The sequence below is a fragment of the Budorcas taxicolor genome, chromosome 19, assembly GCF_023091745.1.
Source record: "Budorcas taxicolor isolate Tak-1 chromosome 19, Takin1.1, whole genome shotgun sequence".
Lineage (NCBI taxonomy): Eukaryota > Metazoa > Chordata > Mammalia > Artiodactyla > Bovidae > Budorcas > Budorcas taxicolor.
The window spans coordinates 17,741,176-17,755,724 of NC_068928.1; the positions used below are offsets into that span (position 1 = coordinate 17,741,176).

At 48.8% G+C, this 14,549-nt stretch overlaps 1 protein-coding gene across 1 annotated transcript in view; it reads right to left on the bottom strand.

Annotated features, from left to right (window-relative positions):
* RHBDL3 (rhomboid like 3) overlaps positions 1-14,549 on the bottom strand; it is a 50,957-nt gene that overhangs the window by 3,959 nt on the left and 32,449 nt on the right. Inside the window, exon 7 of the mRNA XM_052658328.1 lies at positions 10,345-10,445. Coding sequence (XP_052514288.1) covers positions 10,345-10,445 — 101 coding nt within the window. The remainder of the gene's footprint in view (positions 1-10,344; positions 10,446-14,549) is intronic.

The following is a 14,549-nucleotide window of genomic DNA, read 5'->3' on the forward strand; positions in this document are numbered from 1 at the left end:
TGGGGTTTTCCTGGTGGCCCAGTGGTTAAGACTCCATGCTCTCAATGCAGGGGGCCAGCGTTCACCCCCTGGTCAGCGAACTAGATCCCGCATGGTACAACTAAGAGTTTGCATGCCACAACTAAAGATCCTGTATGCTGCAACTAAGACCTGGCACAGTCAAACAAATAAATGTGAAAATAAATAGTTTTAAAATTAAAAAAAGAAAATTTGTAAACAGAGGAAATGCTAAAAGAGTTGGAGTACAATAAAAATAAAGATGGAGTTTAAAAAGATATCATCTCTATTAAATCCTGAATGAAGTGGTTGTTGCGTAGTCCCAGCACGGCTTTGAGATTTTAGGGGTTGGTAGGTTTGTTACTGTCATAAAAGCTCTGGAGCTGTGCCAACATAGGAAGAGAATCTAGATCCTGGGAGACACGAGTCCCTGTCTCCACGACACAGACAGGTATCTGGATGTTGCCCCAGCTGCTAGGTCTCATGGTTACAAAGCGATGCAGGCCGGCAAAGCAAGCCAAGTCAAAACAGAACGAACCATCAGGACGATAGGAGAACTCAAAATCCTGCATCTGAGAAACAAATGAGGAGAAGACTTGGGGGAGGTCAAGTTCACTGTGGTCAGCTATCAAGTGAGTCAACACAAGCAAAAGGCATATTTAGTGTAACCTGTAAGCAGAGACACCGGATAAAACTTCAGAGAGAGACTTTTCTTTTTAAGCTCAGGATAAGCTGCCATTTCTAATCAGCTGAGCTGTCCAAAGATGGAATGATCCATGGGATGGTGAGTTTCCCATCACAGAGGGGTCCACATGGGGGCTTCACATCACTCAGAGCGGGTGCTCGAGAGAATCAAGTATTGGAAACAGGGTGGGCCAGATGGCCTTCAGACAAATCCCTCTTTCCCCTGAGAATCTCTGAACACTCTGAACCTCCAAAGCAGATAATCAGAGCACAATTATTCACCTTACAAAAGGACTGTTCACTTTACAAAAGACTTCGCCACAGGGCTCCTTTGAGGGGCACTCTTGCAGTGCTTTCAAAGCTCCATTCCATTTACCCAGAAGCAGAAAGGAGCCCGGAATCTCCCTGGAAAACATCAGTCTTGGGGGAGGAGGCAAGAGGGGATGCCCCGCTTCTGTTTTCTCCCACCCACCTCCCCCGCCTTTGCTGCCTGGCCCAGGCCCAGCTCAAGGGCACATCTTGAACTCCTCTGAAAGAGGGGGACCCATGCATGAGATCTGACCGGGCTCCTGAACACTGGCATGGACAGCAATGTCTATGGCTTCAGTGGACCAAGCGGAATGGACGGACGCTGTCCCAAAGACAGAAATCCTGCACACTCAGCTCTCTGCCCTTCGCCTCCCTCTTCCCCATCATTCCTCAGTGATCAGCGTGTCCTTCTTCACAAAAAGCAGGGTGAGGGACTTCCCCGGTAGCCCAGTGGCTAAGACTGAGCTCCCAGGGCAGGTGGCCCACATTTGATCCCTAGTCAGGGCACTGGATCCCACATGCCACAACTAAAGATCCCACATGCTGCAACCAAAAAAAAGAAAAAAAGTTGAGGTGAGTGATATCCGGTCCCTCTTCAGGTGGGAAAGTCTGATCTCTGCCTGCTGACATGTTCTGTACTCAGAAGCAGATGGCAGGACAACGTTGTCCCCCGCTGGGGTTTGCCCACAGGGGACTCTCGCTGGGGGACAGGGAACAGAAGAGCAGTTGGTGCCTTCCATTGGATCTGGCAACCCAGTCCGAGCTGGCTCAGTTGGCTGAAGGTGGGTAGCCCCTCGGCTCCTCTCTAAGAGGAAGCCTTAGGATGGGAGGGACCTTGGGAATCATCTGATGGGCCATCTCCTCCCATAGGGACACCCCTGCCAAGAAGCCCCTGTGACGGGGAGCTCCCCAGCTCCTGGAGCAGCCCCAGGAAAGGGTTACAGTCAAGGAAAAGTTCTTCCTGCCATTGTCCAGCCAGGCTTTGCCTCCCTGTGATGTCCACCCACGGGTCTTCATTCTCTCTTAAAAGTGACACCCACATTCACAGCAGTGTAATTCACAACAGCCAAAACAGTGGAAGCAAATCAAGCGTCCATGGAGAGATGAACAGAGAAATAGAAGGTGGGCTAGCCACACAGTGGAATATTACTCAGCCTTCAAAAGGAAAGAAGTTAAGACTCATGCCAAACTTGAATGAACCTTAAAGATATTATGCTGCTAAGTGAAATAATCTACTCCCAAAAAGACAAATAGCATTTGATTCCACTTATAGGAGGTACAGAGGAGTCAAATTCACAGAGATAGAAAATAGATTAAAGGTTGCCAGGAGGTGGGGGAGAGAGGAATGGAAGCTGTTGTTAAAAGGGTATAGAGTTTTCGTTCTGCAAAATGGAAAGAGTTCTGAAGATAGATGGTGATTCGTATTGCACTATGATACGAATGTACTGACCACTCTTAAAAAAAAGTGATGCGGAACACTTCTAATATCCCTTTCCTCATAAAAGCCCTCTGGATATTTTACTTCATGTCTCTTTCCCTGGGTTCTGACTGATACTTTGGGGCAAAGTAAGTTTAGGATGTATTGGTCACACTCTCCTTCAGCTGAGGTCCACACCCCTCTGGGTCCTACCTGGGATTTGCCTTAAAAAGTACCGTCTGTATTTTTGGTCTGGCCAGATCACCACTGGGATGACTCAGAATTCCTTTCTGCTAGAGCCCTTGTTGATAAATTTGAGGTAACAGTACGTACCTCATTGCCCACCTCATTGTGACGAAGGTGAAATGAATTAATATGTGTAAAAAGAACACAGACTGGAACGCGGTAAGGGTCATCCATCTAAACGTCTGATAGTATCCAGACCTGCGGCAAAGACAGTGACTTCGCCTTGCAGAACGGTTTTAAACCTTCGGAATCTCTGCTAAGTGAAATAAGTCAGAGAAAGACCAATACTGTATGATATCATTTACACGTGGAATCTAAAAAATATAACAGACTAGTGGACAGAACATAAGGGAAGTAGACTCATAGATACAGAAAACAAACCAGCGGCGACCAGTGGGAGGGCAAGATTGGGGTAGGAGAGTGGAAGGTGCAAACGACTGGGGGTAAGACAGGCTCAGCGATGTTTTGTTTCACACAGGCCATATAGGCAATATTTTGTAATAACTGTAAACGGAAAGTAACCTTTTAAAATTGTACAAAAATGGACTTCCCAGTGGTTAAGAAGCGTGCAAATCACGCCTGTGTGCTGAGTCAAGTCTTACTCTTTGCAACTCCATGGACGTTCACCCACCAGGCTCCTCTGTCCATGGGATTCTCCAGGCAAGAATACTCAAGTGGGTTGCCGCTCCCGCAGGCAGTGAGTCCATCTGACTCCAGGAGCCTCCTCCAGGGGATCTTCCCGACTCAGGGATTGAACCTGCATCTCCTGCACCGGCAGGCAGATTCTTTACCACTGCGCTGCCTGGGAAGCTGGGGGTTAAGAATTCTCCTGCCAGTGCAGTGGACACGAGTTCGATCCCTGAGCTGGGAAGATCCCACACGGTACAGGGAAGCTGAGCCCGTGTGCCGTAACCACTGAAGCCCATGCGCCTAAAGCTCGAGATCCACAGTAAGAGCTGCCACCACGATGAGCAGCCCCGGCACCACAACTAGAGAAAGCCTGTGTGCAGCGACAAAGACCCAGCACAGCCCCAAACAAAACAAGTGAGTTAATTGTAAAAATTGTATAAAAATTTAAAAAAAATAATTCTGCAGAATCTCAATGACCTTGGATGAAGCCAGGGAACTCCAGTTTTCCCACATGGGTGCCCTGCTCCCACCCCACACCCTCTCACACACACCGCCCGGGGCCAGCCTCATCCACCACACCTGCCTGGCCCCGAAAGATGCTGGAGTCTGCCAAGCTGATCCAGTCACACCCTCTCAGCTGCACTTGAGGGTCAAGGGGGGCTAGGGCAAGGTCACAGTGAGTTAAGGTCGAGCTTGACAAGGTTCCCAGTCCAGGGCTCTGTTTGCCCACACTTCCAAGGCAAGGTTATGCTCTGTCTGTCTGTGCTGTCTGTCCCTGCCGGCTGCCCCCAGCTGCCCCCCAAAGCTGAGTGAACAGTCAGCGAGTGACCAGCCTCCCAGCAGCTGAGGGGTTAAACTAGAAAGTCACTCTTTTGCACCAGCTGCCTCATCTCCCACCCCCTCCCCATTATTCCCTCCAATAAAATAAGCACAGTGAAACAACAGGAGAAGGGGAAAAAAATCTCACACAGCGCCAGCACTGCTGCTGCTATAAATGTTGAAAAGCCTGCAGGCCTCTGGGGAATATATACTTTTTTCAGGTCCTTTAATTTCATTCTCTCCCAGAGCCTTGCAGGGTGAGATGGTAACTCACCAACAGCAAACAAGATGGGAACTAGGCCTCTCAGCATCTTGCTCATCCAACCAGCTAAGAGCTCACAGGCTGAAACCCAGGCGGGAGGTTCTGTTCCCAGACTGCTTTACATACCCCCAGTGGAAACAACTTCTTGTCAAATCACTTCACGAAAACCCAACACAGGAAACAAGAAAGCATGACACAGATAAAATTAGATGTCATTAAGTAAAAATCCTACAGCAGGCTTTTTACTTAATAAACTGAACCTTGTAACACAGCAATCTTCTGCGACTTTCAGACAACAATCTCTCCTGTGCTTTGACAGTACGGTTCAATTTGTGAAAATTTAGATCTCAAAACGTTTTAGAAAAACATCTATTGAATGGGGCAAAGTATAAGAAAATATCTTGTATATTTAAAAATGAAAGTCTGCTCTATGGGCCACAGCAAAAAGCAATTAATAAATTATTCAATTATGTGTGTCTTTATACTTCTAGAATTTCAAAAAGAAGTCCTGACTGCAGGTCTTTAATGCCATCCAGATCGTTTGTTGAAATATTTTCTAGATTTAATCCCTTGATGTAAACAAGCTTTTTGAAACTCAAAGCGCTTTTTTTTTTTTATGAAAAATAGGACACGCTTTCATTTCAGCCAGACTCTTTCACTTAAGTACAGTCCTGAGAACAGAAGGGTTCGACATTTTTCTGTTATGTATCTGAAGCATAAAGTACACATTTTCAGATTATTCCCTGTGCAGACATCTGGTGGAATTTGTAATTAAAGAATATGTATAAAATATATACATAGGAACAAAACTATCATATGACCTAACAATCCCACTACTGGGCATACACCCTGAGAAAACCATAATTGAAAAAGACATTACCCCGATGTTCACTGAAGTGCTATTTACAATAGCTAGGACATGGAAGTAACCTAGATGTCCACTGACAGATGAATGGATAAAGAAGCTGTGGTACATATATACAATGGAATATTACTCACCTGTAAAAAGGAACACATTTGAGTCAGTGCTAATGAGGTGGATGAACCTAGAGCCTATTACACAGAGTAAAATAAGTCAGAAACAGAAAAACAAATATCGCATATTAACCCATATACACAGAATCTAGCTCAGTTGGTAAAGAATCTGCCTGCAATGCAGGAGACCCAGCTTCCATTCCTGGGTCTGGAAGATTCCCTGGAGAAGGAAATGGCAACCCATTGCAGTATTCTTGCCTGGAGAATCCCATGGACAGACGAGCCTGGCAGGCTGCAGTCTGTGGTGTGGCAAGAGTCGGACACAACTGAGCAACTAAGCACGCCACACGCACACAGAATCTAGAAAGATGGTACTGATGAACGCATTTGCAGGGCAGAGTGGAGACGCAGACACAGAGAACAGATTCATGGACACCGGGGCAGGGGTGGGACCAATGAGAGAGAAGCACGGAAACATATATGCTACCATATGTGGAACAGACAGTGGGAATTTGCTGTATGACTCAGGGACTCAAACCAGGGCTCTGTGACAGCCTAGAGGAGTGGACGGTGGGAGGTGGTAGGGAGCGGACATGTGTACACCTATGGCTGATTCATGGTGATGTATGGCAGAAATTAACACAACATTGTAAAGTAATTATCCTTCAACTAAGAAATAAAGAAAAATAATAAACAAAATTTAAATCAAAATAGCTCAAATGCAATGATGATGATATTCCTCCTTAAAATTATTTTTTACCTTTATAAAAAGTTTCAGGCTAAATAAAGGAACAAATTGTTGAAAAGGAAAAAAAAAAAATATATATATATATATATATAAACACTTTTGAACTGTGGCGTTGGATAAGACTCTTGAGAGTCCCTTGGACTGCAAGGAGATCCAACCAGTCCATCCTAAAGGAGATCAGTCCTGGGTGTTCTTTGGAAGGAATGATGCTAAAGCTGAAACTCCAGTACTTTGGCCACCTCATGCGAAGAGTTGACTCACTGGAAAAGACCCTGATGCTGGGAGGGATTGGGGGCAGGAGGAGAAGGCGACAGAGGATGAGGTGGTTGGATGGCATCACCAACTCAATAGACATGAGTTTGAGTAAACTCCGGGAGTTGGTGATGGACAGGGAGGCCTGGCGTGCCGCAGTCCGTGGGGTCGCAAAGAGTCGGACACGACTGAGCAACTGAACCAACTAATATACACACACATATACCTACAGGATCTCCCAGTATGAGGATCTGCCACATAAATGACATTTTCACATGCATTTTTTTTCATGTCTTTCTCACAACTACTTTGTGAAGAAAGGATTACAGATGGGAGAACAGAATCCCTAAGGAGTTTAGGAACTCACAGCATAATAGATGGTAATACCAGACCTCAAATCCACATTTCCTGACAGGTGCATGCTCTCTCTCCTTCTGCTCCAATGAGGTGCTTTATTGGGTATATACACGCAGACCAAATCTTCATTTTGGAATGAAAGATCAACAGTCTAAATGTATGAGCTCAGCCGCTCAGTTGTGTCTGACTCTGCAGCCTCACTGACAGTAGCCCGCCAGACTCCTCTGTCCCTGAGACTCTCCAGGCAAGATTACTGGAGTAGGTTGCCATTTCCTACTCCAGGGGATCTTCCCGACCCAGGGATCAAACCCATGTCTCTTGAGTCTCCTGCACTGGCAGGCAGATTCTTTACCACTAGTGCCACCTGGGAAGCCCCCTAAACGTACATACACTACTATATACAAACTAATCAACAAGGACCTAGTGTGCAGCACAGGGAACTCTACTCAATATTCTGAAATAACCTATACGGGAAAAGAACTGAAAAAGAACAGATATGTGTATATGTATAAGTGAATCACTTTGCTGTACACCTGAAACTAATACAGCACTGTAAATCAACTGTTATTCAGTTACTCAGTTAGGTCCGACTCTTTGTGACCCCATGGACTGCAGCACGCCAGGCTTCACTCTCCTTCACCATCTCCCAGAGCTTGCTGAAACTCATGTCCATTGAGTCAGTGATGCCATCCACCATCTCATCCTCTGTTGTCCCCTTCTCCTCCTGCCTTCTATCTTTCCCAGCATCAGGGTCTTTTCCAAGGAGTCGGCTCTTTGCATCAGGTGGCCAAAGTATTGGAGCTTCAGCTTCAGCATCAGTCCTTCCAATGAATATTCAAGGTTGACTTCCTCTACGATTGACTGATTTGATCTTGCAGTCCAAGGGACTCTCAAGAGTCTTCTCCAACACCACAGTTTGAAAGCACCAATATAAAATAAAAATAAAGTAAAAAAAGAACTCTCCTCTTCTGTTTGCTAACATTCTGGGGAGAAAAAAAATCCATCATCTATTAGGCTGAACCACATCAAACTGCCAAGGTTGAAATGCTTCTGACCCACAGAAATACCATTTTCATTTGGCTTGTCCTAATGCATCTCCGAAATGCTGGGCGCTGAGCTTGTTTGGGTAAAGGTAGCCTCTTGATGAAAAGAAGCTGACCTTTCTAAGAAGGAAGTGAGTGAAATGAGCATTCTTCACTGTCCAATAAACAGCACACAGCTTTTTAAAGGAGGGCTACCAAATGTCACGCTCCAGGGGACCCCAAAGCTCCCCGTTGGCCAGAGAAAGCCATGTCCTTCTGGAAGAGCACTGGGCTCTCGGATGGGACAGCTCAGCTGCACCACCGCTGGCTACTTGCAGAAAGAAGCACAAACTGGAAGAAAACTGCTCTCAAATACCCTCTCCTCAACCCCACGCCCCACCCTGGGCCCTGCATCTGCCCTCCCCAGGGGAACTTCTGGGAACACGAGAGTACTTCCCAGGTGGTGGCGAGGGGGGAAACGGCAGTGTTACGAAGCCCTGCCTACGCTCCCTTCTCAGTTGCGCTGGTTCATGTCCTTCCACACCGACAGATCCTGGGGGGAACAGCTGGGGGAGGAGGGCATTTCCTCCCCCTGCAGAAAGGAACTGGGGCAGGGGGAGGGGGGAGTGGCGGGAGCAGAATTCAGAGGAAAAGCTGTGTCTGGGGAAAGCGGTGGCACTGATACAGAACGACCCATTTAAAGGGCCACGTGAGGCGGCCCTGGGCTCCCAGGTGCTCAGCAGACCGAGGCACGCACCCTGTGTGTAAACACACTTACTGCCCTCAACACCCCCCACACACACCTTCACATGGGCTTTCCAGCCTCAGCAGCAGCTCTCTTTCTCTCTCCGGGTACAAAGGGGACTTTGGTGCACAGAGAGGGAATGGTGTTGAGGAGCAGGGCAGCCGACAGTAGCAATGATAAAGAAGAAATGGAGGCGAGTTCCCCCGTGGTCCAGTGGTTAAGACTCCACTGCAGGGGGCACGGATTTGATTCCTGGTCTGGGAACTAGGATCCCACATGCCTGGCGGTGCGGGCTAAATAAATAAGACGTGGGGGAATTGAGGAACTCTATGAACTGTTGTAACTGAGCATCTGAATATCTGCCACGTGGGTGAAGACAGTAATGGGGGAGGGAAGAGAGAACAAGAGGATCCCAAAGAGAAGACATTCCTTTCCTGGACACGGTCCCTGCTGCCCTAACCCCGAGTTCTTCCTTCCTGCCTGCCCCCAGATTCAGTGGGTACCCTCTGCCACGTGTCCAGCCCTATCCCAGGCACTGGGGAAAAGATAGGTAAGACCTGGCCTGTGCCTGTGTGGGGGGCATCAGGCAGAGTTAGCCAAGCACTGCCAACGACTCCTCTTTCAGCCTCCAAACTTCAGACCGCTTCCAAAACAAGGAAGCTGTCTTCCTTGGCCTCCTCTAAGACTATCAGATGGCTTTCAATTTCTTGCCTTGAAGGTCCTGTCTCTACTCTGAGTCCACCCCAGCCTCTTCTGTGAGGGGTCAGGAATGAAGCTAACACTTACCAACAAGCGGTTATTTTCACTGTATCTCATTTGTCCCACCCCACCCCATTTCATAGATCTAGAAACTGAGGCACGAAGCACTGAAGTCATTTGCTCAAGGTCACTCTTCAGGAAGTAGGTGGCTGCCGTTCAGATCTAAGCTGAATAACAGCCCCTGCTGTTAGCTAGTTCACTAGATTGCCTTTCAGGAAAAGGCGAGGAAGAACTTGAGAACCGGGATGACGGTGTCCAGACACTGTGACAGGCTGGTGGAGGACAGTGACACTTACATGGTTGCCAGGAGATGTGGGCTCAGGACCCCATTTTTGTCACCAATTTGATTGTGACTTTGGACAAGTCATTTAACCTGTCAGGGCCTCCTTTCCTATTTGAGAATTTTGGTGAGATCATCTCTAAGGTCCCTTTACTTCTTTTTTTATAGTTTTACTGATTTTTGGCTGTGCTGGGTCTTCACTGCTTCAAGGGCTTATCTCCGGTTGTGGTGAGCAGAGGCTACTCTGTAGTTGCGGTGTGACGGCTTCTCGTTGCGGCAGCTCCTCTTGTTGCAGAGCAGGGGCCCTAGGGCATGCGGGCACAGTAGCTGGGGTTCCCAGGCCCTGGAGACAGGCTCAGTAGTTGCGGCACATGGACTCAGTTGCTCCGTGACATCTGGGATCTTCCCAGATCAGGGATCAAACCCGTGTCTCCTGCACTGGCAGGCAGACTCTTTACCCACTGAGCCACCAGGGAAGCCCCTAAGGCCCTTTACTTTTACCAAAGTATGAGAAACAACGAATTACAATTTTGATGGGTGCTAGTGGTCAAGAATTTTCACTTTTTAAAGCCACCAGGTAGCAAAGACTTGGAATAGGGAGACAGGCAAAGCCAGGCTGGAGAAAATTGGAATCATATACAGAAGGGACCCATTGGAAGTGGCCTGGCAGAGGGTGAGGAAGTGTCCTTGAATTTGGCTACTGGCCTGCGGCTTTCCGAGCCCAGGCTGGAGCACAGAAGAGAATCTAAAACCCAACTCTGGTAGATTAACATCCAGGCCCAGTGATGGCAGGGAAGGGGTTGGGTGGGCCAAGAAAGGACTTCAGGGACAGGGGTGCTCACCATGACAATGTTGGCCAGATGGGCAGAGACGAGCGCATACACCCCTCCAGAGGAGCCCACCACTGGTGCAGTCATGTCAGCCACAGACACTGCCAAGGACCCTGGTGCAGAGAGAGAGAGATGGAGAATTCAAGGATGCTGGAGTCACTCCCCACCCCCAGTCCCAGGCGCTGGGCTGCTGCAGCCTAAGGGCTGAGACTCCAGAGCAAAAGCTCCATCACCCTGGAGCTTCCTGAAAGATTCATCTACGACCTAAAGGACCATTTGGTTCAAACTTCTCCTTTTACAACTGGGAAGCAAAGTCTCAAGGAGGGAAATGACTTGTCCACAGTAGAGCTCCAACCCAGATTATCTGCCTGGCGATCTGGCCTCACCGGGTGCTATCTCAGGGTTCTGAGCAATGACAAGAAAATGGTAGCAGTAGTTTTGCAGAAACTGCCACCCTTATGGGGCGCTATGTGTCAGACACCTGCCAAACATTTTGTGTGACCCTCTAGCCCACTCGCTGAGGCAGGCGCTAACAGCCTCGTTGCAGAGACGAGGAGGCTGAGGCCTCAGTCACCTGGTGGGAATGGCTGGAGCCAGGACATGAGTCCCGGTCTGCCTCTTGGCCTCTCCAGCAGCCACTCCCTGAACTGTCAACCTCCACCCTCTACCCTCACTCTTTCTCAATAGCACCCAGAAACCTGCCGTGCATCACCTCCAGCCGAGTGAAAGAGACCAACAGGATCTCTAGAGCTGGGCATCTCTGGAGGAAAAATGTCCTTGAGAAGCTCCGGGGAAGCAAGAAAGATGATGTCATACCCCCTGGGGGAAAGGAATGGTACAGACTCTTGGTCTGGAGGATGAGAAACTTTGGTCCTGGGAGGGAAGCTGGGCCGAGAGGAGATGAGGAATGCATTGTTCTGGTCTCATTTAAGTGTGATCAATGCCTTGGCTTCCAGGGAAGGACACAGGAGACTAAAAATAACTGGGAGTTAGAACCCAGGGCTCAGAGGATGAGAGGTGGCTGGCGGGGTGAGTGTGCAGAAATCACCACTGGAAAATGCCCGCAGGCTCCTGAGCCAATTAGTCGCTGCCTGGGTGGAGAGAGGAGGGCGAGACAGAAGGCCAAGTTCTGCAGGCCCTATGGGGGTGGAGGGTCAGCTCCTAAGGAAGAGGCTGGGGCCCGCCTGGGCACCCTGGGCCTGGAGAGGTAGCAGCAATGTCATCTGCCTTCTCCCCCCATCGCTTGCCGCCCCCACCCCAGATGGCTCTCAAGGCTCTGAGCTCAGTGCGGTCCTACCAGGAAGAGATTCCCCACAACAGGTTCTTCGTCTCCAGGGGGATGTCATCTCTCATGGAAAACACAAACTGTCATGAACTAAGAACACCAGAGTCCTTCTCCCCTCCCAGGGCAACTATCAATCTTTCCTCTCCCCTTTCATGCTTCCCCTTCGGCTTTAATTAGGTATTGATCTATTGTCAGATAACTTTTTTTTTTTTTTTAACTGCTGAGCCATGGGGTCAACCCTATATAACAGGAGGGGGGAAAAAAAATCTCAGGGTGGCCTGCAGGCAGGCAGAGATCTGCATGACAAAGGATTCCCACGCTCCCGGCTGGGGCTGGTGGAGGAGGCTGCATTGCAGGGCTGGGCAGGGCTGTCGGCCCAAGGCGCTCCAAGGCGCTCCTCGTTAATTACCACTGGACAGAGGAAGTTCCCAGGCTGGCCTCTTTCCTCCGTGTGAGTCCCTGCAGATGGCCCAGCTTCTGCTCCTTCAGCTTCCCCAGTGGGATCCACCAGAGCAGGGAGGCGGCAAGGTCCAGCCTCCATGCCCTGACCTTTCCCTCACCCTATCCAGGGACAGGAGTCCTGACCCCAGGCAGGGCCAAAGGTCAGTCTGGATGGTGGCAGGATGGTCGACTGGGGACGGGACTGGCTACTTGTGTGACCCTGGACACAGCCCCTGAATTCTCTGGGCTTCAGTTTTCATATCTGTGAAACGAGGAGGTTAGTTCTAAGTCTGCCCAATGTTTAAGCAGTAAGACTCTCTTTTCAAAGAAACTTGACCCACACCCCTATCCCACAGAGCAGAGGGCAGACAGCTGCTCAGGCTGAATGGGGGTGAGACATGGGGAGTAAAGTTTGCCATTCACTGGAGGGGACCTCCAGCGTTCCTTCCAGATCAGAAATGGAATAATCCAAGGCTTGGCCTAAGATCCAGGGTCTGGGGTTTGAATACTGATAAAAGAATCTGGAAGGTAATGGTCTGGACCCACTTGCCCTCCATTTGTGGCAGAAAGACTTTCCTTAAATGACTGCAAATTAGTCCTGGACTATGGGCTTCCCTGGTGGCTCAGGTGGTAAAGAATCTGCCTACAATGCAGAAGGCCTGGGTTCGATCCCTCGGTCAGGAAGATCCCTTGGAGAAGGGAATAGCTACCCACTCCAGTATTCCTGCCTGGAGAGAATCCCATGGTCAGAGAAGTCTGGTGGGAGAGAATTCAATGGACAGAGGAGTCTGGTGGGCTATAGTCCATAGGGTCACAAAGAGTCACAATGGACTGCGTGACTAACACTTTCATTTTCAGAGGGACTGGGAGAAGTCAAGTAGAAATGTGGGCTGGTATGCATATCAGCAGAGTAAAGCCATTCCGGGGTAGGAAGCCAGGGCCAAGGAGGATTCCTGACAAACCTAAGGGATGACAGTTCAATAAATGTCCAGTGTGAACCCACGGAGGTCAGGGAGGCAGAAGACAGAGAAGCAAGCCACACCTCTGCCCAGCAGCAAACCAAAGGACCAGTGCTAGTCAGGGCTATGAATTTCCACCCCCTGAAACCCTGGGTCCATGCCAGCACGGTGATGAACTAGTGACTTTGCCATAACGTACAGCTGTGATAATTTTAGCCTGGAAAATTTAAAGCAGGTGTCCTCCAGCACCTCCCTTAGTTGCTGCTGCTGCAGCTAAGTCGCTTCAGTCATGTCCGACTCGGTGCAACCCCACAGACGGCAGCCCACCAGGCTCCCCTGTCCCTGGGATTCTCCAGGCAAGAACACTGGAGTGGCTTGCCATTTCCTTCTCCAATGCATGAAAGTGAAAAGTAAAAGTGAAGTCGTTCAGTCATGTCCGACTCTTAGCGACCCCATGGACTGTAGCCTACCACGCTCCTCCGCCCATGGGATTTTCCAGGCGAGAGTACTGGAGTGGGTTGCCATTGCCTTCTCCACCCTTGGGTGCTAAAGAAAAGCAAATCCAAATAAAAATTGCCAGAACACCTACCTTTAAGCAGTATAACTTTATTTATGCATATACTCTTTCATTTAGTGCTTGCCATGTGCCAAACCCTGTGCTAGGCTCTGGGGGTGCAGCCATGGCTTCTGATCTACAGAATTTATGATCAAAGTTGGGCAAAACAGAGAAAAGATCGGGCTATTTTGATTTTTTTGGCCGAACCACATGGCTTGCAGGATCTAAGTTCTCTGAGCAGGGATTCAACCCATGTCCCCTGCAGTGGAAGCTGAGTCCTAACCGCTGAATTGCCAAGGAAGTCCCAAGACTGGATGTTAAACTATTTAAATTCAGCCCTATAATCATTAGCGGAAGTGAGATACATCTTGGCTTCAAGCATTGGCTAGAGGCACAGGTTTGGGGACGTTTCTACTCCAGTTCTAGGATTTCTTGGCTGAGCAAATAGGGTGATTCCACTTCTTGGAACTGCCTATAAAATGGGGGTGTCAGTAGCCACTTCAGAGGAATGTGATGAGGAGATAACACACGTGAACCCTTTATCACATGCCTGGACCATCAGACATGCTGAGCAGAGATTAGTTATAATTGTTATAAAATGCGATGGCCTTGGATTTGGAATATTTTCATTGGGCAGGAATTAAAGAGCAGGGCTTAATGTCTATGAAGACCACCCCGCCTTGGAGGACTTCCCTGGTGGTCCAGTGGTGGACTTCGGCTTCCAATGCAGGGGGTGTGGGTTTGATCCCTGGTCTGGGAGCTAAGATCCCATATGCCTCACGGTCAAAAAACCAAAACCCAAAACAGAAGCAATACTGTAACAAATTCAATGAAGACTTTAAAAATGGTCCACATCAAAAAATCTTTAAAATGAAAACAATGACCTCCCTTGGTTTCCAATAAATTCCATGCATGAAGGATAAGTCTTGCCTCTGGTTCTCGTAACGTTAAGGTCATGTTCGAGCATAGCCTTTGG